At 40.7% G+C, this 27,053-nt stretch overlaps 1 protein-coding gene across 11 annotated transcripts in view; it reads right to left on the bottom strand.

The window, feature by feature from the left end:
* The window catches only part of plxna4 (plexin A4), a 245,678-nt gene that overhangs the window by 192,856 nt on the left and 25,769 nt on the right, over window positions 1–27,053 (bottom strand). For all 11 annotated transcript variants that reach the window (XM_040144316.1, XM_040144371.1, XM_040144380.1 and 8 more), the window contains 2 exons: window positions 22,618–23,966; window positions 9,278–9,460 (listed from right to left, as the gene is read on the bottom strand). In XM_040144316.1, coding sequence (XP_040000250.1) covers window positions 9,278–9,460; window positions 22,618–23,862 — 1,428 coding nt within the window. In that variant the 5' untranslated portion in view covers window positions 23,863–23,966. The remainder of the gene's footprint in view (window positions 1–9,277; window positions 9,461–22,617; window positions 23,967–27,053) is intronic.

Raw genomic sequence — 27,053 nt, 5'->3', positions numbered from 1 at the left:
CACAGACCAGTTTTTTTTTGTAAGTGGCTGAATCCGCCTCATCAAAATTTCAACATTGTAGCCTTCACAAAAACGTAGGACGACAGTTGTATTAGTCTGCATAAGAGTTCAAAGGTTTTCATATTATGGTCATGTCATGTCCACACAGTAGATTTCAACATATTCTTATCAGTCAATATGACAAGATTGATGTAGTCTTTCACTCCAGACATGGGAAAATATATACAAACACACACTCACTACTACACAAAAGTCATTTCAACTGACAAAACACTGTTCTTCCCCAAGGCCTAATAATTCTGAGAAATTCGGCTTAAGTTATAGACGACCCATCCACTTCAGCAGATTAAAAAACGACCGGCAAATTACACTTGCGATCAAAGCACAGTCTCCAGATTCCATGTCATCCCTTTGATTTGTTTATGTCCCCAGACCTTGAGTTATCTTTCCCAGCAGCCAACCATGTCTTAACCCTGAGCCAGCAACACATCAGAGTCAACTACAGTTCAAACTGCCAGGAAACAGAAAGATCAGACTGAAGTTAGTCATTTTCTCTCTCCAAATTCTCTGCTGGCTCAAGCCTTTCAACTCCACATACATACTGCACAAAACAGCCACTCAAATCACTCACAGCTCAATGGGCTTCCACATACTGGTACTCTTCTCAATAGGTGCAGACTCACGAGAATGAAATGAACATCAAACTCTATTTCACCACTCTCACCCTTTCCTCCCATCAGGCTGTCTCCCTTTATCCCTTCTCAACATTCTCTGTATCACTGTAGCTTTCACCAATCATTCTTGCTTGCCAGTTTTGCCCTCTTCACTCCTTCAGTCTCTCTGCCGTGCTCTCTTTTCTGTAGCTATTCACCCACTCTCTTCCTGAATCCCATTTCGGAAAAGACGTGTGTAAATAAAATAAAAAAAAACTTCTGCAAGCCCTGTGTCTGAACAGTAATTAAATTTCAGAGGAAGGTTAGAAAAACATTAAGAATATCCAGCAGCGTAACATCAAGTTGACATTTTGAAGTAGTTTAATTTCACTCTGACTAAAAGCTGTTGCAGTTAATCAGCAAGTCAGAGCAATATAAACAGAATTTAGGCTATAACACTACATGGACCATGATTCACTGCTGAAGGCTTACCTTTGCGACAAGCTGGAGCAATAGACGATTTTAAAGCAAGTGCTTCTGACTTGGTGTGCATGTATGCACAAACATGGTGTCAACTTGCAGTGAAGCTGCTGGTTACCAAGGTTGGTTGTGTGTGAGTGCGTACACGAGTGGTTGTGCTATTGCCCTGCTCAGCCCCTGGCAGCTCATCAATTATAAAGGAGCTCTGCAAAGGAAGGATAAGAACAAGCTACAGCAATGGCATCTATAAATACACACCTGACACGCTTGAGGTGAACAGCTATTTTTGCATACGACCACGTACGCACACACGTGAACATGCTGAATGCACAGGCAATGTCATTCACCATATCAGGGCACTTTTTGTATCTGTTGAATCAGGAAAGCAGGCTGTACATTGGCTGCTCTTTGCTAACCTGAGCACCATGTGATACTCTGTCTAAATCAGAGGAGAGATTGCTTTCCTCCTCTTCCCTCATGTCTTTCAACAACTAAACACTGTCTTGCTGGATGTGTGTGTGTGTGTGTGTGTGTGTGTGTGTGTGTGTGTGTGTGTGTGTGTGTGTGTGCAGAAGCACAGGTAAATTCCGTAATGGTCTGGATGACATGCTCTATCCCTCCCTGGTATCCCTTTGCTTTCTCTATCTCACTCTCTGTTTCCATTTCCCTGTACCTTTTCATTCCTTTCTTTTTGATTATTTAGCACTCAGTTTATCTCTGCATCCATCTATCTCTACTCTCTCTCTCTCACCCACACCACATGTTGCACATTCAATCTACCAATAATGTATCCCTCTCCGCATCTCTCAACCTCTCTTTTCATCATGCATCCGTCCATATAACCATCTCTATATCTCTTTATTTACTTTTTGTCTTTTTTCATCTCCACATCAGTGTCATCCTCCAAACCATGCCTCTCTCTCTCCACTCCATCTTCCATTCCTCATCTCCCCTGTCCTTCCCTTTTTCCCTCCAACTCTACTCCTTATCATTCTACAAGTGAAAGACAGGGCTTCCTCACCGAATACAACATGCGCTCTGCCTGCTGCCCAGTCAGACCGGCTGTCTACTGGATGAGGATTTTGTGTTGGCAGCAGGCGTGGCAAGTATTATGGGGATTGTGAGCAGTACCTTCTGATTCTCTTTCCAGGCCATTACTGGACTTCACTTCTCATTAACTGCCATGATTTTCTGCACAAAACTGACTATGGAATACACACATAGACTCATGTACATTTACGAAACACACGCATAGACTATCCATCAACTCACTAAATCTAGAGATGGAATTGGAATTTGGAAGGAGGTCTAAGCAAACATTGTGAACCAAGCAATTACCAGAAGAGGATCTACAGTGAAAGAATTGCCCAGGAACATAAAAAGAGCTGAGAAAAGAAACATAAGGTGAAGGGGGGTGGTGGCGGCTGCCGGGGGGTTCCCATTGACTGATTCCCCTTGACATGCCTTTCTATTTCTACACCAAATAGCAGAGCAAAACTGGGTAATAGACAACAGTTAATACAGCGTGGAAAAAAAACACTGACACACTAATATTGCGTGTTCAATCGCTGTGAGGTGGACAGCACCTGTCATCAAATACCAGCCCACTATCATCAGATCAGGTCATTCTAATGTGTACTCAGTCCATTGTATCAGCATGATGCCGACACTGTGTGTGCAATTATGTGAGCTTCCCAGGGAAATATACAGTATACAGTGTATCGCAATATACTCTCAGATGTGTATGCGTATCTTCGCATGTGTGTGTCTTCCCTCTGTTGATGCCTTCTATACATTCTGTGTGTGTGTGTTTGTGGAGAAGCCGTGCTACCATGGCAACTCATGACTGAGCATGCTTTAGTATATGCTGCTGCACAAGCTGGTGTGGGAGCAACACACACACACACACACACACACACACACACACACACACACACACACACACACACACACACACACTCACAGTGCCAAGGCAACTAAGAAGACTGCTGAGGAATACTCAATACAGTAGTATGGGAACATTGACAAACTGGGAATACTGGTTGAATACAGCAGCAGTTTAGACCAATGGCCAGAATGAATGGATTACTGGGTGGGGTTGTAATGGCTACTAGCCAGGATAATAGTGACAGTGTGTGAGTGTGTGCACCTGTGCAGATCATTGTGTTCTAAATCATAAACCACTGTCCACACACACATCACACACAGCACACATGCACACAATACCTGTCTGTCCTAAAGCATATTTCATCATTAGCTCTAAGCAGTTAATCCTCTGCTCCACTGACCACGGCTCAGCTCAGTCCATTTCAATAATCTGCATCTGGGGCTAACCAACCTATCATACACAGACAAGCACGCACACACACATGCAAAAAAAAAAAAAAAAAAAGGACACAATCAACCCACAAAACATATGGGATTGGTCCAGAGCAATAAATATCTCAAGTAAAAGCTCTCAAACCCACACACACATAAATGTATCCATCCATTATCTATTGTGCGGACAGAGAAGCCAGTTAGTATGACAGCCCCTGTTCATTTATTAGATAGGTATTGCCATTGAAATGAAAAATTAATTGTGATTGTAATAAGTTCAAAAGAAAATAATTTGACATACATTTCAATCAGTGTTTCTCGCAATCTAAACCATTGTTTCCTGATGAGACTGCAAAGTATAAACTGTTGCTGAGCAAATTCATTAATCCGGTGGAATTTTTTAGTGAGCCCTCTTAACACTACAAAAGCCTTTGAGTAGCTAATAGGAACCAGTATCCTCATATCTTCACAGCAAGGTGATACAGAAAAGAAAGTCAACTTTTTACTGAAACATTTGGTTATATACTCTAAATTACCTACTCAAAACTGGCTTTTAATGGTTACTTTTTACTAGACAAAAACCATATGAAAATACATTTAACTGACGTAATTGAGTGAAATGATTTCATTGGAAATTTTCATATAAAGAAGGTATGACCTGAAGAATTGAGCATTTTGATGATTTCAGTTAGACATGGGAGGAATGGATAGAAGGCATGGGAGAGGCACTTAGAGCCAAGAGTGACAGAGGAAAACAAGTGAATGGAAAACTTAATGGAGAGATAAATAGCATGTTTGTGATGAGGAGAACAGAAGACAGGTAGTGAAAGGAAAAAAGATTACAGTAGCTGGAGAGAGGGGCAATGAGACAGTCAAGAGAGAGTGAGCCATACATAGTATGAAACAGAGAACCTGACAAAGGTTGAGTCAAAAGTGAGAGTTTGACCTTTCCTTCCGAACAATTCAGTGTTGGAATTGACCTGTTCCTCGCTCATGTCATCTCCCATGACCACCTTAAACGACAGGTCTCCCTCAATGTGTCTACCCTACTCCTGCAGGATTTTCTCATCTTCTTCAAGGAACTATGGTTTTGCAATCTACCATTCATTCTTTCTGTCTTGCTCCTCTCCTTTTTTCCTCCATCTCTTTTGTCTTTATTTCTGTGCGCAGGCTTCTTCTTGCCTCTTCTCTGTCCGACTGGGACCGACTGAAAAGTAGTGGCAATAGTTAAGAGGTGAATGAACTGTCACTACCCAACACCCTGCTCTTTGCCTTTGGCCAAATACTGACAAATGTTCTGTGGAAAAGATGTTATTTTGTCCCCTCTCTTTTTTCCCCTCTGTGCCATCACTCCAAGAAGCCTACATGTCTCATTTTTCAGACACTACCTTTGGCAGTGCTAAGTATAAACTGGTAATATCTAGGACACAGAAAAACAAACACATTTAGCCTCAGCTTCTTCAACCTCACTACCTTTGCATGCCGTGCCTTGCTCATTTTTTGCTTCTATGTCAAGTTCAAGGTTAGTTGCTCATTGTATTGAGCGCCAATGCTCCCCCATCGGTATAAACAGAGGGGAGATGCATTAGCACCTCGGCAGGTAGCTCTCAATATCATCTCTTCCCTCTCTTTTCTCTCCACTTCTTCCCTCCACACCATCCTCTCATCCCCTGGTCCACCTTTCCATCCATGGCCACATGGAGGTAACTGGCCAGCCTTTGTCCAGCACTGTGCAAGTGGGCCGGTGTGTAAGTTTAAGTGTTCACTGATGCATGCATGTGTGTTCATCTCAATGCAAGCAATCGTGTGCAGTGAGTACTATGTATGTGCCTGCAAAGATGTGTACCCTTTCATGCTAATGTGTAGCCTGACCAGATGATCATAAACTAAACCAAAGTCTGCAGGGGGGTGCAGCTTTCCCCTTGACCTACCGTTGTGCACTGACCTGCAGTAAATGGGTTTAAACCTTACCCAGCCACAGCCTTTTATCTCCATCACATCTCCATCTCCTCCTTAAGCCACAGAACAAACCACGCACAAACTGACCAACAGACAGGCTGACAGAAGCCATATGGTCTATTCGGTTCCAATGGCAGGAGGTAACCATCAAACAGCTCTCACAGCAGCTCCACTCAACCATAGATAGATATACCATGGGAGAGAGAGACATGAAGGGAAAAAGAAAGAGGAAAACTATGGGGAGAGGTTAAATAGAGGTAGATAATGGGAGGGGAAGCAAAGAAATAAGAGAAGAAAGAGGTAGGAAGTGTGGTGAACAGTACAGAGGAAGAGACACTGTATCATTTCAAAAGAGCCAGAAGTGAGTTGGATATAGAAAGAGTCAGGAAAAGGCATGGAGGTGTACAGATCATATAAGACCTGTGTCATGTAGGATTTTAGACCCTGTGAGACAGTAAAGGCAAAACATGGTTGCAGCTGTGGGTATGTGCAGAATCCTACTGATTTGACAGCACTGCTTGTTTTATGCTGACAGGAGGGTGTTGCGAAACTCAGCTTAGACTGTATCAATATGGTCTCTACACAGCACAACCACTCAGCACCAGAGACATTAGAGGCAAGGGTTGGTTTCTGTGTATGTGTTTCAGTCTGTGTATGCGGTAATATGCTACTAACTCTGTAAGGACGAACTGACAGTGAAGTGAAGAAGTTTTGGCTGGTCCTTACTTCTACAAAGAACTGTTTGAGATTAAAGACATGCTTTTGGGGATACAGTTAATATGAAGTATTGGTGAAATTTGAATATATAAGATCTTTTCTCTCATAGTTAGCCTTTATACTCAAATTTTTTTGCTGTTTCTTTCTGATCCGGCCTTACTTTCCAGACTCTCTATCACTTCGGCTTTCCAGTGGCCTTGAAATAATCTTTTTGCTTATCTTTCACAACAACAATACCACCCAATACATCCCCCTAAACACAATGATCTCCAGATTTTTACCAGGGGAATCATTCCACCAGCACCATTACTGTCTAGACTCCGGGGGAACTTGTCCTATCTCCTTTCTTCATGGGCCGACATTACAAGCAGATACATAACGATAATGGGGCCTTATTGCCCAAGTCTTTCTCTCTTGCTGTCTCAAATACTGTTATACATCTCCAACTGATCTCAAGTTTAGGTTCAAGTTAAGGTGAGGGTTGGGGTTAAGCGGGCAGTTGTGTTAGTTAAGGATAGGTTTAAGGGCTAGAGAATACATTATATTAATGCAGGTCCTCACCAGTATACAACCATGTTTGTACTCTGATCCACAAGCCTCACGTTATACTAGCGAAATTTTACTCTAACCCCCATTACATAAAACTATTTCACAAGCAAATTGAATTTAATTCACTCAGCTTCCTGCCCAACTCAGATTCATGATGTCCTAAATATGAGCCTGTAAATACTAACATTTAGCTCACCCAAACAGCGTTGCTTTGAAGTCCAACCACTCTCTTTTACCATAATGCTTATATTTATTCAGGATATTGTGTTAGTCACAGGACCATAAATAACACGGAAAAAGACAAAGAGTGAAAGAGTGTGTGAGAGAAGATATGAGAGAAAGGGGGAGAAGCGGGTTGAGGGATGGAGGAAGTAAGGTGGAGGAGTGTATATAAATCAAAATCCATTAGCTGAGGGGTTATAAAGTCATTGATGAAGGAGGTGGACTAAAGCTCAGACCTTTTATTGTCTTGTTGTTGTCTTTTATTGCCTGTGATGTCATCTAATGGTATACAGTTAACGACAAGGGAGGGGAAGTATGTACATGGGAGGGGAGGATGGGGCTGTAATGGGGCTGTGTGCAAATGTGTATGGATATTGATCACCTTTTGTCAAAGATGGTGCGTGACTGTGGGCTTTCTTTGCCTGAATATACCATATGTACAAAATCTGATCTTCATTCATATTGAGTTTGAATGAGAACAATGCCAAAATCCTGTTGACGCGATTTTCTCAAGTGCCAATATGTGGTTTTGAGAGGGATGTCTGGAGAGACAGCAAAGGGAAAAAGAAGAAAAGCACGAAGATAACCAAGGAGAGAATCTGTGTCTAACATCCTGAAGCAAAAACAATTTTCAGAAAACTTTGAAAACAGCTTGTAATACTTTTAGCACTCAAAGCCACAATATTTTTCTTTCCTACCTCACTTTCATCATCACAAATAAGCAGCGGACATTATATGATTATATGATTATAGATTTGCCCTGTTTGAAACACCTGCCTACATGTTGGTTATCTAAACTAACTAACTTACAACATGGAACACTGCCGCCCCAACCACTCTGCTGCTGTGCGGAAGAAAAACAACAACAACAAACACAGGCAGGAGCCAGCAATCAACAAAAACAAACAATGTACAATTACTGTCTGTGCATTGGTAGAAAAATACCTGTCAATATGGGTTGCTTGTTTTGGCCTTCATCACATCTTTGTTTAACTTTCTCCACTCTGTCTTTCATCTCTGTCCCTTCATCTGCCCACAAAATACTCTTTAAAAATACCTTCCTTTAAGACAGGGATTTCAGGAATGTATTCCATCTCTGTCCGATCCTTCCCTCTCAGCTCAACTCGCCTCTGCTTCCCTCAGTCATTCCATCCTTCTCTCTTTCCTCCTCTCTGTGTAATGCTGTTTTTTCCGGAGCCTGTGAGGCTCAATGACCTAGCTGCCCAAGAATTAGTCTCAGTCACGGCCCTACGATATATGTGTTTGTGAGCGTGAGAAAGGAAGGGTAAAAGTACAAGAGCTACCACCCTCCTATCACAACAAGTAGTAGTACATCATCCCATTAGCCCAGAAAAGGACTGCCACATCGGGGAGGGCACAGGGGCATGAGGGGAATCTAAGGTGGAAGCCACAACATGCCAAAACCCAGCTTATCCAGTGCTGTTAAACTGTGAGGTGACAAATCTTGTTTAGCAAAGGGCTTTTCTGTCACAGAGTGTGAGACATGTTTTTCAAGGGAGAAACAGTTATGGTCAGAGATGTTCAAAAAAGCTAACATAATTCCACAGGTGCTCCAAAGCCAGCCTAGCCCTGTTTTGATTCCTATAATTACAAAGAATGTGACAATGATCTAATTTGGTATACAGTTAGTTAACAAAATGTCAAACAAATGAGACTCTCAGCCTCTTGTACTGATACAGAATATTATGTAGTTACATAAATCACTTTCTAAATGATGTACTTTATTGCATTCTGATCCCTCAATTTGCCTCATGAAACAGATAAGAAACTTCATCTAATCGATTCTGCAACATGCTGATTTGTGCTGTCTAGCAAGTTCTGCAACATGCTGATGTGTGCTACAATCTGCCCCCAGGGCTCTGGATTTTATACAAGTCCAAAGTGAAGGAAAAGTACAGCGGATACTCCTGATAGTGGGTGTATATGAGTTTATATGTGATACATGGTGCAGTGGATGAGGAGGATGTTCAGAGATACCAGATAGGCTTGTCTCTAGGAATAAAACCCCCTCAGGGGCTCTCCTGATCCCCCTTCCTCAAAAACACACACACACACACACACACACACACACACACACACACACACACACACACACACACACACACACACACACTAAAATTCTCTCCACAGTTAAGTACACACACTCCCTCCTTTCACTCTCCCTCTCTTTCATGCACAGACACCTCTTTCCCTTGTAAATACAGCCAACTCAGCTGATTTGCCTGAAAGTCAATCTGCCTTACTACTACTATCCTTCTTCCCATCCAGCAATTCCCCAGTTCCCAGCCATACTCCACATTCCAAAAGCGTGAAACCAAATCTCTGCTACCCCTTCATCCTATATTCCTCCACCTTACCTTCTTCACTCTGCCACTTTTTGTGCCCACGAAGACGAGCGAGTGGTTCTTGTAGACGTAGGCAATGACGGAGGTCATTTTGTCAACGCCGTCGGAGAAGAGAGGCTTGCCACGCACCATCTCAGACACGCCCAAGGGTGCATTCATGTCGAGGCCACAAAAATCATCATCGATGGTCAAGAGCTGCATTGCAGGAGGAGAAGAAGAGGGATTACTTCAACACAAATCTGATTCAGGTTTCCTCATGAATACTAGGCTTACAAATGTTTTTCAATCCAAGTTTAAGGTGAAAGTCACTACTTGGGGAAACACTTTCTTGTGTTCTTGTGTCAATTTTTTGAAAAGAGTAGTATGCAACACAGTGAGAAAGGCTGGGGTTGTCTTGCAGCATGTTATTCCAGATAAAACTACAACTGACCCATGAGCTCAAGATTAATAAAAATAGTAATCAATACCTTGTATCTGAGTATAAGTGCATTTCCAAAAAGGAACAGATAAGGATAGGGGAGAACAAAGGAGGAACATTTTGTGTGTGAGTGAGAGTATGTGTGAGCATTTGTATGCATGTGTGCGTCTGCTGGTCCACATGCAAGGCAATGTGGAAACAAGTAAGAGAGATGAAGATGGGAGAAGACTGCAGTCAGGCTCTAGCTCTGTAATAGCGCCAGAGGCTGCTCTGTCAGGCACAATTCCCCACCGTCCACCCAATGCAACACCAACTGCAGAAATGCTAGTGCCGCAAGATATTCACTGTGAAATGATTCAAAGTGAACTGAGTGAATAAAAAAAAAAAAAAAAACTGCTGCACCGTCACACAGCTCTGAGGCAAATCACCACTCTGGATCTAAATATATAAGTATTAAAAAAAAAAAAAAACTGAGAATGAGGAGAAAGAGAACTCTCGATGGAGCTTCATCTGTTATGCCTGCTATGAGGACATGCTGGTGTGATTTTGTGATTACATATAGATGGGTGTGTTTCATGTTTTGTGCCTCTCTTCATTTTGTGTTTTGTTTTGTATGTGTTTTATCTTGCCGGGGGAATATTCCTACCAGTCACTGTGGGCAGAATGACTTATGGGTTTTGATAAGAGAATAATGGTGCTGGGGATTGGTCATTATTCTGTGTGTACGGATGGATTTGAAACACTGGGTTTAGGACTGAAGCACGCATTGCTTGATTAATAGCTTAGCAATGTGGTGGGTTGCTGTGAGGAAAAAAATGCCTTTGCACTTGTTTTTTTCAAAATGCACAGAAAACATCAGTAGTTAGATGAAATAGTGGATGTGAGGTATAAAAACCAAATGCTACTGTAATGATTTGATGAAAAGCAATTCGCCGTGGACTGATTTGAATGTTTGAAATGAACCCCTTGTAATACATGATGAACAGTATTGGTCTGATAGATCTGATGACTAGGCACGCACAACTTAAATAGCTATTTATAAACCAAACACAAAGTTAGCTGAAATTAATTTAAAGTTTAACAACAAAAGGAACATGCCAGCTCAAGCAAAACCAGAGATGCTAAAACCAAACTTTTAGCTTATGGCAAGTTTTCCTGGGAGCCTTACAAAGAAATATCCTAAGATGTTAGCAAAAAACTCTGAGCTTCAGAAGGAAAAGGCAAACACGGACTAAAAAGATCTTGGCTTTCATTTGGCTTAAACCCCCTGAAAAAAATCAAACCATTTCAAATCTACGATGGCTTAGTGGTTTTACCTGTCAGATGTGGGATTCTCTGGGGGGGCAGAGGGTTTTTTATTTTATGACTTATTTTCCGTTTTTCTTCCTGGTAGTGTACCCCCTGGAGTCTTGATCAATCTTGCAAGCACCAAATGTCTCCTCACAACCTTTCACTAAAGGCCATCATCATCAGAAGCCTCAGACTGAGCCACAGAGGAAATATGGGGTCTGCTTTCATTAGACAAATGGAACACGGCTGGTGTAGGCCACAATGCGCTTTAGGTTATAACATGGTATTATATTAAGTGGTATGAATGATCGATAGAGATGACTTGAATCAAGGTCAAGATCATGTCATTTGGTTAGAGGGTTGAAATGAGGACGAAAGGCAACAACATATGGATTAGGGAGTGATGACAGATAGAAATGCAAGGTTGGGATGCCAAATACAGTAAACAAAGGTGAATATTTGTGCACAAAGAAAATATATTTAAGTGGACATTTTTCCTCTGAACTCTCTACCCTCTCCTTGCTCCCCCCCCTCGACCTTTTCAGTATGAGCTGCTGTCAAGAATGCACTCTCTGTCCTACGACTCGTGCGGTTGTTCACTGCTAGATTGATGGTGCTCTGAAGAGAACCAGGGTCACTCCGTAAAGTCACAGTGAAATATCACTCCGGTTTGCAGTGTTACTCCTCATGCTAAGTTGCCTCTCCTCTCTAAGACAACAATTCATAATCAAGACAATTCCTCAAGCCACCACTGATCTCTACTAGTGTCTGCTTTCTGTATTTTTTTTCCAGTCTATGCATTCGTTCATATTCCTTGTTTTTGTGACAGAAAGAAAAACCCTTTCTGTGTTGCCATCCATTATAAAGGAGCTTCATTGTCTCAGGGTTCAAAGGTTAACAGGGTCTAGCGGAAGCAAAATTGAGTAATTTGTAGTATTTTGGGTCTTCATGATTGAATGCTTCCTCAAATAATAATAAAGGTGCAGCCACCTTTCCCAAGATTAATTACTTTTTCAAAAAAGTAAAAGTGGTTTTGTTCATTTAAAAAAAAAAAATAAATAAATAAATAAATAAATCACATTATACTATGTGTGTTTCTGTCAACACATTGGAGCGTGTCTGCATAAGTATGGGGTGATGCATGTGGAGAGGAGGACAACAGTCTTTTTTGTGTGTGTGAACATGATTGTATGTGTGTTTTTATCTCTCGTCACTGACACAGGCTGGTTTTTTTCTGCTGGGTGCCAATCACAGCCGCCATCTCTGTCCTGCATTCTGCAATCTAATGAAATATACTTTGTCTGTCAGCTCTTTCAGGAAGCAGACACATTTTCATTACACCACCACCAAAACATGACATTTGTAATTGTTATGCCAAAGACATCTGTAGTCAGAATACCAAATATTGTCAGTGTAGCCCTTGACATTGTCTACCAATAATGCAATGCTGTCACTGCTTCTATCATGTTTTCTGCCCCTTTTTTTTTTCTGTCAACCCATCTCCTGAATGCATTTTCAAACTCAGGGGGTTAAAATTTTTCTCTCGACCATTTCTGACTTAACTTCTGATGGTCAGGGCTTTACAAGTTGTCCAAGCGTTGACTGACTACAGACCTTGAGGATGAGTCTTCATCTTCTTTTTCTGTCTTTAGCCAGGAACTCCCTCAGGAGATGATTGTATGCACAAATTTGATTTTATGAACTTCTACATAGACACAAATTGTGAAGTGTTGTAGGACTCAACAAAATGCCCCATGATATTCACAAGTAAGAAAAAAATTGAAGTTACAGTTTGTAACTTTTATCTAATCCTTTTTAGTTAAAATATGATCTAAGACATATCTTGATGTTGTGAGGTGCTGTCAAAGGCCTCTGTGAACCAGAATCATTCAACAGCCATCATTATTATCTTCTAAAGTTTTTGAGCAAGCCTCACCCTTCTAACCAATCAGATAAGGCAAATGTCAGCACATGGCTGTCAATCAATACGTGAACTTCCTTCTGGTCTGCTAGTCCTCTCACACCTAGGCTTCAAGCTAGTATTAGCTGCTGGAAGATGTCGCTAAAGCTGACTCAGAAGATAGCAAGCTCCCGATTCCTGCATTAGCTCAGGACAGCGCACAGCTGTCTCGGGTAATAATAAAGGACTAGGCGGAGTGTAACGTAGCAGGGAGAGGGAGGGGTAGGAGGAGCAGTTTGGTTTACCTTCAAGTGTCATACTAGGAGTAGGTTGATTCTCAGAACTTGCATACTGTAACTTATTGCATACTTCTCAAAGTACTGCAGTCCTTAGATAAGATGGCAAGATAATTCCTGAGTCATTATTTTCTGTTGTTTAATAATAGTAATTATTATTATTTAATAAAATAAATATAAATTAAAGTGAAAAGTAAAAAAACAGTAAATGAGGCTCAGTGCCATCAAACTCTTCCATGCCTTGGTGCTGCAGAGATATAATTTAAACAAATTATTACTGATACAGATACCATTAGTTGCATGCATCTGAGTAAGTATGCAAAAATCAGACCAGCCGCTTGACTAACCATTCAAACTACAAACTCCATTCTTTTTCAGGCCGGGTAGGTATTTAGACCTGCGTCCCACAGCGTAGCAACAGAGGAGAAAGAAAGAGGGTTCCTCCCTAAAGACAGAGGGACAGGAGAGCAGAGTCTCTGTATTTGGACAGAGGCCAGGCAGTGAGGCAGAATCAGGTCACTCTCAGCCATATCCATCTCTCTGCTGCTGTCTGCCTGCCAGCACCAGTACAAAGAGAGCTCTCTTCTGGACTGTGCAGAGGGATCAGCAGATACAGAGTGGAGAGAGAGACGGGGCAGTGGGCGCGCGTGTAAGAGAGAGAGTTGCTCAATACGATTAGTGGGGACTGAAAGAGATCCGCTCTCCAACGCTCTCTGATGTATGGCCTAATCTGGGCTTGCACTGTTGTGAGGGCCCTCTCCATTGGCTACAAGTTCACAAAGTTAATGACGCACATTAAACCAGACACATTTCGCTTCATGTCACTGCTCAACCATTGGAGGCTCCAAAGAGTGAATTTTCTTGCACTTCTAGCTATTCCTTTTAATGCTGTTATTATACTGCGTGTGGCAGTTTCAATGACTTTCTTCCTCAATCCATTTTAGTATTCCAATTCTGCAATTTGTTTTTTTTTTTATTATTACGAAAATACTTTTTAAAAAAAAAAAAAAAAAAAGTCCTAACTTTTTTTACTATAGAGCTACTGATGGTAACATGGGAAAAATTCCCTTAGGAAGCAGCACTGGAGGCATAGCATTTAAAAAATGTATCCTAGTGGTTGCTATTTGTATAATTAGACACTTAGGGAACCAGTGTTTTCCTCCAGCCCTACTGTGCTAAATGACTGACCTGCCAGGATGATTGGCGGCACTCAAGAATTATGTCATGACTAAGTGGGTCTGCAGCGTTCATTCTAAGATATAATGCCAACATTCAATTTCACTATAGTAAAACATCAGCTGAATGACTCCTGCAGAAACAGTGAGTTTGAAATAAGGTATCTGCTAAAACAATATTGATTACTTTAGCTATATATCAAGATATGCAGTCTGCAGCATTTGGCTGAATCTGAGCAGATCTTATAGCCCCATACATTTCAGAGTTCATCTTGCTACTTCTATCAGATAGTCACATTAACACCAATGACCCAGTTCTATTACCAGCCATACATGCCAATGCCATAACACTGCCTGCGCCATGTTTGACAGATGATGTTACTGCTTTAGATTATGAGTCGTTCATTTCCTTCTCCATTAACTCTTCTCCGTTCGTTCTGGTACAAGTTAATCTTGCTTTCATCTGTCCAAAGAATTCTTTTCCAGAACTGGGCAGACCCTTTGTATGTTTAATTTGTCATGAATTAACAAGGGAACTGGCCACACCTGTCCATGAAACTGACTGTCAGTCAACTGTCGGATTACTTTTGACCCTCTGAAAATGAGGGACTATGTATAAAAAGGGCTGTAATTCCTAAACAGCAAATGCGATATTTGTGTGAAAACCCTTGAATTAAAGCTGAAAGTCTACACTTCGATCATATCTTGATGGCTTTGTTTCAAATCTGGTGGGGTGGTGTACAGAGGTAACATTATGCAAAATTTCGTCACTGTCCAAATTCTTATACACCTCACTGTATGTGGGCACACACACAGGGCTGTTTCAATGCCTGACAGCAAGGTCAGCTCAGGAATGACGTGCCATCAATATTGGCACATTAGTGCATTCACAGAATGCAAAGTGGGGAATGATAGTGTGATGTTAGTGCGCATTCATATTAAACAAATCCAAAAAAATGCAGGTAATTTGCGTGTATTGGAGCGTGTATGCATTTCCTAGACTGTGCACACACTTCTCAGGGTGTGCCTGAAACAAAGTTGATTTATTTGCATGTTCTGTTGGCAGGTTTTGATGTGAGGAGGCAGGCTTTGATAATTCTGTGATATTTTGTAAATTCATGTTTGTGGAAGCTCACACTGCCAACGGTTAGCTGAGCAGCTACAACACATAATAAATATTGGTTAGGGGAAACAATCAAATCAGGAACTAACAAAACAGCATGACGGTTTTGGAATGAAACTGAGACATCACTAAAGCAGAGCCAGGAGAGAGAGAGAAGGTAGGAGAATGTCAGAGGCAAGATGGGAGTATACAAGATGCAGAGATAGAGGGAAAAAGAAAATTCACAATTCAAACCAGGAATTGAAAAAAGAACTCAGTATCATAAAGAGAAAGATGATAACTTCCTAAACCATATTTTCTGCTTCACTGTGTACTGGCAGGAAATCTTTCATTACTTCTTTCCTGGAATGATTACTAGGCATTACCATCTTATTTTTCGCCCAAAACTGTTTTTATTCAAGTGATAAAAAAAAAAAAATTAACTGAGAAAAATAAGTCCGCGTGTATTACCAACTACACAGACTTGACAGTTAATAGGTATTATTAGCTACAGCCATTTCAATCCAATACAACAACAATCATTTTCTTTTTGTAGATGGTGTGTCAGAGAGGTGTTGACTCAACTCATTGGTTATATTTCAGGATTCAGTCAGTGGAGTCTTACATAAATGATTAATCTTTCAATTTATTGAAATGCAGTAAGTGGACAGATTTATGCAACTCTAATAATTATCAAATAATGACACTCAAAGGGACCATTTTCTGCATAACAAGTACTTCTGCTCTTTTATTTGCAGTGCATTTGTCTATTTGGTGAGTATTTTCAGCGCATGTGTTGTCAAATGGATGAAGATGTTTTCTTAATTTGCTTGTGTTTTATCTATTTGCAGGGGTTCCCATAAGCTGCAGTCTGTTGAGCTCCCTTCGGCCACTGTAGCGCACAGGGCATTGATTTGAGAGAGGGTCAGTAAGGGATAGCTGTAGCTAAGGAAGAGGGAGATGTAGGGGGAGAGGACAGGAGCCAACATGCTGCTGTGGGAGAGCCAGCTAGGGCAGAAGCAACAGGTGAGATTGACAGCAAACACAGACAGAGCTATATATATTGTTCAGTGTTCAGTTATTAACGGTGACAAAGTACTTGGCAGTTAAAATATTTGCAGTGGAGCAACTTAATAATAATCATTAATAGTTAATTTAAGAAAGCCCCCACCGGTCAGCTACCACCACAATAGAATGTAATTCTGTGGGAAACACTGTAACCTCACATGACAACGAAGATCTGGGCAGACCTGCTGCCGTAGGGTCGCTATTTCAGGAGCCACTCCTATGGGTCATATCAGACGACTTGTTGCAACAAACTATGATAAACCTCAGAAATATATGATTTATGGGAACAGCCGTTGTACTGGATTGCTCTTAATGTAGCTAGGTGTAGCCAGTAACTTAAACTGACAACTCAGTGTATTTTGCCAAATTCATTTATTTTTATTTTTTTATTTATTTATTTTTTTTAAATAGTATACAGACATACTTGATGGGGAGTTAAGGAATTAGATAGTTGGAAAAGACAGAGAAAAAAAAAAAGCCAGACAAAAAGAGAAAAAACGACAGGGGAAAGAAATGAAAGAAATCAGCGCGGCCAGTGTTTTCAGGCGGAGGCCAGCCAGCAGAGTACAGTGAAGGAAGCAGGAGACTTGTTTAATCAGAGAGTAATGATATTGTGATGGATTCTGACCTTTAGCAAGTGGTATCATGTATGGAGATTTAATTAGCAAGCCAGCCAGCAAACCAGATAGCGGATATGTGGATGGAGTGGGGTGAAGTTGGGGGGCTGGGTAGTCTGGATGTTCTTAATGAATCCACTAGCCTTTCCCTTCCTGAGGATGTGGCGTAGACTGACTAGACTGGACTGATTCATCAGCGGCAGCAACCAACCACTGATTAAGCTCGGCAATCAGGAGGAGGAGGGATGGATATGGCCATTACAGGAGACAACATTGTTCAAAGGTTGGTCAAACACCGTACAAAAGAGTCAATAATATGAAAAATGAGCATGGGGGAAGACAGAGGATGTCATACTGGAAAAGTTCCTTTCAAGTGAAGGATGAAACAAGAGAGGGATGAGCACGTGTGTTTGGGGGACTGTGAAAGAAATCAAGGAAAAGGCTCAAAGAAACAGCAGCGGCCGAGTAGAATAATGTAATTAATTGGAGTGAATTCAAAATCTGAAGTCGATAGCAAATGACAAATGTGGAAGAATAGCCCGTGGCATGTTAGCTAATGACATGTAATTAATGATCATTAGCAGAAACGATGAGGGGATGGCCGTGGCCCATCAGGAACTTACAGGCGACCTTGTAATTTTTCTCGATGTTTGGGGGGGTTAGAGAGAGCACTTCACTCTTTGCTTATGGAAATCATTGTAAGCGGAACTAAAGGGGAGAGAAGGATAGACACATGGAGGGGGAACCTAATAGAATGAGTAGACGGGATGGTGGTATTTTATAAGAACATGAAAAGAGGGACATGCAAAAGAGGAAAAGAGCGGCATAGGCAGTGAGCAGGGACTCAAGGATGAGAGAGAGGAGAGCACAGAGGGAATTTATTGCAATCCTGCTGTTTTGTTTTTCTGTTTTTTTCTGCTGACACAGAGAACATGGAGGGAACAGGCAATGCTTTTTTCTTTTTTTTTTTTCATAGGTCACATGCCACTTCACAATGATCTATGGATGCAGGCCCTTTGCAGACTTATACTGTTGAGCACGCATTATGTGGCTCAGCCAAGCGTGGCCATTTGGGGGAGACACCCCCCCTTACTCTCACTTCCTATCCAACCTCTTTAGTGCTCTCTCACCCATCTTGCCACTCGTGTAGGTTCCTTTTTTCTTCTCAACTGCTCCCTCTTTCCATCCCTTTCACTCCAACTGAAAGCCTCTTAAAGATGGTGTAAAGCAACAAAGGTCATAAGTGTCAGTAGTAAGTGTTTATATGTTACTAGCCAGGCCTGTGTCCTGAAAATGTACTTGTGTCCTTGCACATACAGTATACATACATACTATGATGATTTGATTATTTCTCATTCCAGAACACCGGCACATAAAAATATAAATATTTCATTTTCTGATAACCCCCAGTGGCTAGAAACTTATTCATCACATAGGATGAATGACGTCACTGTTAGTTTAACAAAGGAGCACTTCCTATAAAAGCTTCTCCAATCTCTGAAATCCTCAATAAATCTCATCTCCAATCTGAGTTAGAGGTGAAACGGGCACACCGAGAGATTAGTCAAGAAAGGAACATTTCCACACTGACTACTGAATATTATAGGCTTTTAGGTATATAGCATGCTGTAAAAGTGATATAGTACACTCAAAGATGTCGCAACAAGTGCTAAAATTGCCAAATATTTGATGGAACACTGACATTCCGCAATGAAATACACATGAGAAATTGGCATAGTTACTGATAGCAGGGGAAAAAAATTAAATTTAAAAAATCATTTCATTCATCATTTTATATAAAAGTAGATGCAGTTTTTTAAAGTAGTAGTTTAATAGACATCAAATGGCACACAGCTTGTATCATTTTCAAATTTGTACAAAAAAATAATATTAATTCCATTAATGCAAAACCTTACACTGTGGAAAAAAAGCATGTAATCATATGACTATTTTAATAATAATTATTTAAAATTAATGATTGCATAAAATGTGACAAGGTTGTTAGTATTCAAACAAATGACTCCTATTGTCGTGAGAGGGTATTGCGGTCATGGCTGTCATGTATCTATTCTAGCAGAGAAAGTGTGTGAACCACATGTGATTAAGTCTATCCACATATGGATGAAACACATTCAGACCCTATCAAAAATGTGTGTGTCTGTGTATGTTCATGTTGGTCCGTACAGCCAGGCTACTCTAATGAGCCTGGGAGCTACCTAATTGGAGTGAAAATACATCATGTTTGCAATGCGACAGCATTTGAAAGAGTCAGTAAAAAAAAAAAAGAGTAACAGAAAGCAAGAAACAGGGAAGATGGTGTAAGAGAGAGGAGGATGCCGAGTGAGAAAGCGGGCAAGATAAAGGGCCGTATCCTTAATACAAGGCTCCCTCTCATCTAAGTTCCCTCTACAGCAACAGCCAACAGAATGGCACGCAGCCCACCATTAAAAAAAGAAAAAAAATTAATGGTCTCTCTTTCCATGTCATTTCTTTTTACTACAGTTTAAGGGGAACTGGGATTTTTGATCACAATGATTTTTGTTTGAAATGTTCTATAGACTAAATTTTTTCTGTAAAAAAATATTTTTTATAAAAAAGGAGGAGATTGATTGAGTTAATTTTATGTCACAGACACATCCAAGAATTGTTATGTTTCCTGCTCCAAGCTGACACTGACTACTGCGATTTGTAATAAACAAGATCCTCTTCCAAAGCTACAAGCTCAGACAATGCCTCCAGTGATAGAAAGTGGAAAGAAATATGGGGAGAAAATGCAAATGAGGTGCAATTATGGCCCAGAATCCCTTTAAGAAATGGAAAAATCTGAACAGTTAACTGGCACTTTTCACTGGACATGGCATTTTAAAATTTGATTTTGAACTCAACTTCAGTTCATATTTAATAGTTACATTAAATATTACTGTATCTAAAAAGCCACCTGCATACATTGTCCACATAAATATGACAGTTTTACACAGCAGCTTTTGAATACATTCTTCAAAGTGGATTTCATGTTTTATCAAAAAACAACAAATCTGTATTAAGTATAACATTTTTTCATGAAAAAATAAAAGTGTGTGAACTAGTATAAGAGTTGTCTGAGTTGTAAGACAGTGAGTAAGACGCTCATTTGATATTTATATGGTTATGTGACTCCATAATTAGTGTCTCTTGTGAGTACAGGATCCTAAAATGCAGTCTTCCTTCCATGATTCCCTAAGTAACCTTGTTTGGTATGTTCATGACTGACTGACTGTCTGTCTGTCTATCTGTCTGTCTGTCTGTCTCTGTCTTGGCTCTCTACTGTGCATCCAAGGAAGGCACGGCATAGAGAAGATGTGAACGATGACTTTAAACTGTATTTCTAATGATATTGGAGACACCATGCTCCCAGTCATGCATCATTTAAAGTAGCAAAGGAATTAATCAGAGACTAACAACCAATGATTCATGAAAAATAAAAAAATAAAAAAAATAAAAAAAAAATCAAACAAGGGATATTTGAAAGACAACCATCCACCACAGACACACGCCCCGTTATGTTTCCCCACTACTCTTCCTCTTAACGTTTAGCATATTGTCATCGTGAAAAAACTTACAGGAAATATATATGGCCTATATTTACGTCTATTAATTTACTAATGCTCAGGTAATATGCCTTCTAATTTATGTGTGTGCTGTGTGTCTGCATTTTATGGCGTAAGCATGTACTCCACTCTAAAGTAGCCAAGAATGATCTGATATGCGTTTTAATAAATCACTTAATAAGTTAATGCGACAAATTATTTATTGTCATTATTCTGCTTGACCAAAAACCTCTCTCTACCTTTAAAAGTCACCACCTCCATTTCCGTAGAAGCCATACTTACAAAAGTGTGGTGGCATGTGTGTGTGTATGTGTGTCAGAACTCATCTATCTCCTGCAGAGTCCACCGTCACTTGTTCAGCAAGGTCTAATTTATGCGGTGGTGGTGGCGATACTGTGGCGCATGCTGAAATGGCATCATTCCTCAGCACTAACCCCTGTGTACTCCCTCACACTTCCTCTCCCTGCTGACAGTTCCACCCCAGCCATGATTTATCAGGCTCTCGAGCAGCAGACAAAGGCGCCCCGGCGCGTGTTCCGTGCCAAAGAAGGATTAATAGATAAACACAATGATTCCTAACACAAGAGAGGGTCAACTTCACAAATGTCTTGAGATAGTGCGTAGCTAAGGTCAGAACAATATGGACTAGGCAGTGAGAGGATCAAATTTATGTTTCTGAAATATGACCATGAGTAAGCGATCAAAGTCTTGTTGGGTATTTGTAGCGGTATAAATTCCCGTTTGAAGCTCTTGTGCATAAAACAGATTACTGGCCTGAGTGAGGAAGACACTATTTGTTGTTGCAACGATTATATTTCTTGGTAAAATATTTTTATTTTTGCCTACCAGTACATTCATTCCATTCTTCAATGCTACAAAGCTTTGTCATTATTTGAATTATAATATATAATTAATTATATATTAATTATATATCAATTATATATTAATCTATACACCAAAACCATCCAGCTGAAACAGTAGACCTTTAGCTGATTTATATGTTGAACAGACCTCTTCAGTGAGGTCTCATTTTAACCCATTATCTACACCTCTCTGAACTCAAAATTGGCAATTGAGCACATGGCTTACTATGTAGAGGAACATGATAACTAACAATTCACTCTGATCAAGGTAATTTCCTATTTCTTGAGGTTGGCAGCTTTTACTAATGGCATAATATGAGATCAAGAAAAAAAAATGCATGAAGCAGCTACGATTGCTTGTGAAGGTGGTGTAAACATGTACCACCCAATTTAACCTTATTTTTTGGGGGTTTTTTTGTGCACAAAGTGAGAAATCAATTGAACTGAATCACTGAATTTGTAATGCTGTTATGGAGAATAGAATTATGGTCATTTGGCTGAGCATTCAGCTGCATTGTTTAAAGGGTGAGCAGACTAAAAGAGGCAGTAGATGGTTAACACATCGTTATCGGATGGAGCGTGAACCCACCCATGAACACAGTGTTCATAAAGGCCTCCCGCAGTGCACCCAAGCTCATTATAGTAACATGGGGGAGAGCCTTCACAACTGATTTTCCGCCAGAGATCCTCACTTATAGTGTCCCTCAATTATAAATTATTGAAACAAGAAATGATTATTGATTTGTTTTCCTTATTACAGTTTTACAAATAACCTTTTCCTAAACAAGTGTGTTTGTTCAATTCTACTTTAAACAAGAATGCTCAACACATGCTGTTCTGGATGTGACATGTGAGCAGTATGTGTGGAATAAATACGATTTACAAATACAGTCCTGTTATTCTACACTGCAATATCAATATCTGAAGTGTTTGCTCTTCTTCAAAATCTATAAATTATTTTTGTACTTCCCCAGTGTTGTCATTAAATTAGTATACTTAAGAACTCAAAATGTGTGTACACTTTAATAGTACTCACCGCACTGCTGCAGGGGATATCTTTGACTTTGAGCCAAGCCAGGTCCAGCGTGCCCTCACCCTTGTAGCAGGACTGCAGCCTCTCTTTGATCTTCTCGTTGATCTTCCGCAAAGAGAAAACACACAGTGCAGAGTCCTGGGAGGCCTGACGTGGACGTCTCTTCTGCCCTTTTGAGAAGACAGCAAACAATACGTCGTCATCCGGTGCCACATCTAGTGAGCGTGCCAGGATAGCACCAGCTTTGGACAGGTAGGCTGCCTCAAGTAATCGGTACTCCACGTTGCCACTAATGCATCCAATAGGCACCTCCACATAGGAGTTGAAGGCAGTGTCTGCCTTACAAAGGCGAACTATCTTGGAAGTGTAGACCTGTTCCCGACCAGCAGAAGAGGATCCGGTAGTGGGCCCACCCCCCATTTCAGGCTGTAAAGTCAGAAAGTAGACAAAGTTCCCACTGGCAAAGCCATAAATGTAGTATATGTCAAAGTCTGGGATGACAGTGAAGGTGTCTGAAGGGATCTTAATCATAGACGCCACAAATTCATCATGGAATACATAAGCAAACATGCCATCCTCCTCTGAGTTTCTGGCCAATTTGCGGCTTGAGATGGTAGGGAAGTACTCTGGCTTGCCATCCACTGCTGTGGCTACAAACAGCATGTCTGGAGAGGCATTGCCATATGAAACAATGACGCCAAACACAGAACCACTCTCATTGACACCAGAGAGGTAGTGCTCCTTCTTGTGGAAGGGCTCTCCCAGTTTGAAGAGGTCATCTAGACGGAGGAGTTTGCAGATGCCCTGGTAGAGGCTGCCACATGCCAGCAGCCGGTTCTCACGATAGTCCATCAGAAGCATCTTGTTGACATTGTTGGTGAGTGTCAGTGGCTCACTGCATGGCTGGACGATGCGTGGTGGGTAGCACTTGCGGTTGTCTTCATCTGGGCCAGTCTCATGGGACACCTGGACCTCCAAGCCCGGGGACAGTTTGTATATGCGATTGACAGCCCCCAAGTACACATTGCCATTACGATAGTCTACCGCCAGATGGTTGAATGTCCACTCAGGGTTCTCAGCACGAAATGATGCATACTCCTCCTCCTGAAGGGACATTGTGATCACTTGGGAGCCAGCACTGTGGGCCTGTGGGGCTTGCACCACTGTTTGTGATGTCACAGGAAGCGCCAGACTAGACAGGAAACAGCATACAAAAAAGCAGGTCCATGTCCTGGTTAGAGATGTCATGGCTGTGCTGATGGTGGGAGCGGTGAGGAGAGGGAAGGAGGCACAGACCAGTACTGTCGGCCAATCAGGATTAAGCCGCTCTTGAGATGGAGGACATTATGTACCTAAAGAGGGAAGAGACAAACTACGGTGACAACCAACAAATAACTGTACATTCAAGGCAATTGTCACATGGTATTGGTAGATATAAATTATGCATAAGAAGACATTATGTGATCTTTGCTCTAATGTGTGCCAGATAAAATTAGCACACAGCATCGTTACAAAGAATAATGATGAAACCAGGTGAAGAGGCCACGCACTTGATACTCTAGCACAATATGTAATTGAAGAAGAAATGGGCTTGGAAAAAAAAAAAAAAAAAAAGGAATGAGGCTAGAGCACAGTAAATATTTAAAAGACAGTGAGAAGAGAGCCTCAGCCAGTAGGATCAGTTCATGGATTGAGGAAGGGGACAGAAGAGGAGCAGTAATGCATTGTCTCAGAGGAGGTGATCAGCACGGCTCGGCACCATCTCTCTGCATGGACCTCTGCCCCTCTCCGCCCCTCCTTGCCTCTCTGCTCCAGCTGCTATGCACCTAATTGATTCTCCCCTTGGAGTAGCAATTTGCATGCTTTGGCGATTTCTCTCTTTTTCCCAATAGGACAGCTCACCTGCTGACACTGCTGGCAGAGAGAAAAGGACCTTCTTTCTCTCTTTAAACATACCTACACACACACACACACACACACACACACACACACACACACACACACATACAAACTAGGAGATATGTAGGAGGGACAATTAGAAAATGCAAGTGGTTGCAGAAATACGTTTCCCTATTGTCCTTTGCATCATTTGCAGAGGTTTGGGCAATACACATACAGCTACAGACAGGTGCACACACAGATGCACACAAAATAAACGTGAAACCATGCTACTTCAATGGAAATTTTGCATGTAGTGGTTAGAATCGTTGTATTTATATTTTTGAAGCACGTAGTAAAAGACACACATGAGCACAGATTATCAAGAGGAAATGACAGCATTTCCTGTAAACATGGTGCTCCCATGTTTGTGTTGTGTGCTCATTAGGCCTCTCCAGTGGCAAGCTGGGTATTACGTGGAGTGTTGTTCACCTGGGTAGTATCCAGGTGTTGGTTTTACACAGACACACACATAAGAATAAAAGTCCTGCAACACTAATCCAGATCATATCTTGCACTGAAACTCCACAATATTATTCTGTTGTAGTCAATCCATATCATACTGAAATCAAAATACCATCATTGTGATATAAAAATTCTTAAACTACTTAGTATACTACACTAGAAATACTCTAATTCTTACATAATCCTTTACATAAAAAATACAAAATAGATTCTAACATCAAATATAAATCAACAGAATTAAAATAAAAGATGGTTTGCAACTGTGATCAAGGTATTAACTTATAACAAGTGTGATGTGCATAGTGTCAACAGTACGATCTATGTTAGTAATATGTAAAAATAGTAAAGGTAAAACCAACATATTTTATTTTCTAATTCAGTTTATAACAATCTGTGTCCTGTTGTGTGAGAGGTACAGGGTGAAGACAGAAAAACTTTGAAGTGTCACTCATAGTAAAGCTATGCGAGAGCTTGTCTGTCACACTTAATGTAAATCTCCATCAGCAACCTAGACAGTTTTATTGAACAGTGTCATGGTGTAGCTAGACTGTTACTGCAAAAAAATAAAACAACTGAATTAAAAAAAAAAGAAAGAAAAAAAATCCAGTATTTTCTTGTCATAGCTAAAAAAAAAAAAAAAAAAAAAAACACTTTTCTTGTCATAGCTTAAAAATGACAAAAATAACTATTTTCTATCATTTTCACTTCATTAATCTTGGCGTAAGATTCCCATTTCAATTTTGCAGACTCTAAAAATAATTCTGTTTTTAGAAGCTTTTTACTATGATCCATATGAGCGCTTGCACCCATAAATGGTTGTGGTACTTGACATTATCCCGCCACAGATCTCTTCTCAGGTTCATATCCAAGCTATTACACGTTGTGGTGATGTTAAACACAAACTATCTTACCAATCTCCCTTCCATCACCTGGCAGGCAGAGAGAGAGAGAAAGAACAGAGCAGACAGCCTCTCAGGACATGATAAGAGAACCAGAGTGGATGATGGGAGGGATAAAAAAATGATACAGAGATAGAAAAGGTGATGTGTGCTCAGATGTGTGTATTTGTGAAAGGATGAGTGTGAGTCAAAGAACAACCATTACCATTGGTATAACGAAGGTGTAAGGTGGGAGGGTAAAGGAAGAGACAGAAATAGGGAAATAGAGGCTGCAGACAAAATAACAGAAACAATTAAAATATCACAAAATAACCCTGCAGTAAATATAAATTCAGGGACACACATAAGAGATGTTACAGTAACTAAACCCTCCAAAAATACTGTTGCAAAAGTAAAGAGTTGAGTTTAAATAAACACATGAGTCTGAATAAAAAATTAAAAAAAAACAAATGACATACTGAAAGATGTTTCTGTTATTTTGTCTATCCACTTACGAAAGAGTGTATGAGAGACTCTGTGAGACAGACAGAGAGAGGTTTAGGGAAAGGAGCTAGTGGAAGCTGCTGCTGCTAATCCTGCTGCTACTTGAGAAGTAATGACAGGGCAGTGAGCCCATAATGTTCCTGTAAAAAAAAAAAAAAAAAAAAAGGGAGGAGCTGCATATTAATCTCACACAGGGAACAGCACTGGATCTCCCACCTCTCATTTACCTAGCGGGAGGGACGGCCATAACAAAGTGTTCCTCTGAAATCCCCAAGCAACTTTATTCAGCAGTTATTAATAGAAAAAGAGACAGAGAGGAAGGAGGTAAGCCGAAAGGAGACTAATAGGGAAAAGAAGGGTGTGAGACATAGTGAGTGAAAGAGGGAGCGGCCACTATACCACCTTCTCATCCACCTATCCTCATGAGTATGAGCACTTCCACACTAACACACAGCTGACATCCAAAAACAAAACAAAAAATAAATAAATAAACGAGAAAAGGCTCCCCGAAGTCTTGCTTGAGAAATGAATGGGAGTTTGCAAACATGAAACACTGAAATCCTGAAAGAAGAAGAAAAAAAAAAAAAAACCAAACATCCTCATCAGCGGTACCCTGTAATGGCTGTGCGTCTGCCACATGAATCTGACGGAGAA

Source organism: Xiphias gladius, chromosome 2 (genome assembly GCF_016859285.1).
Source record: "Xiphias gladius isolate SHS-SW01 ecotype Sanya breed wild chromosome 2, ASM1685928v1, whole genome shotgun sequence".
Taxonomy (NCBI): domain Eukaryota; kingdom Metazoa; phylum Chordata; class Actinopteri; order Istiophoriformes; family Xiphiidae; genus Xiphias; species Xiphias gladius.
This window is presented reverse-complemented; position numbering and strand designations above follow the sequence as displayed.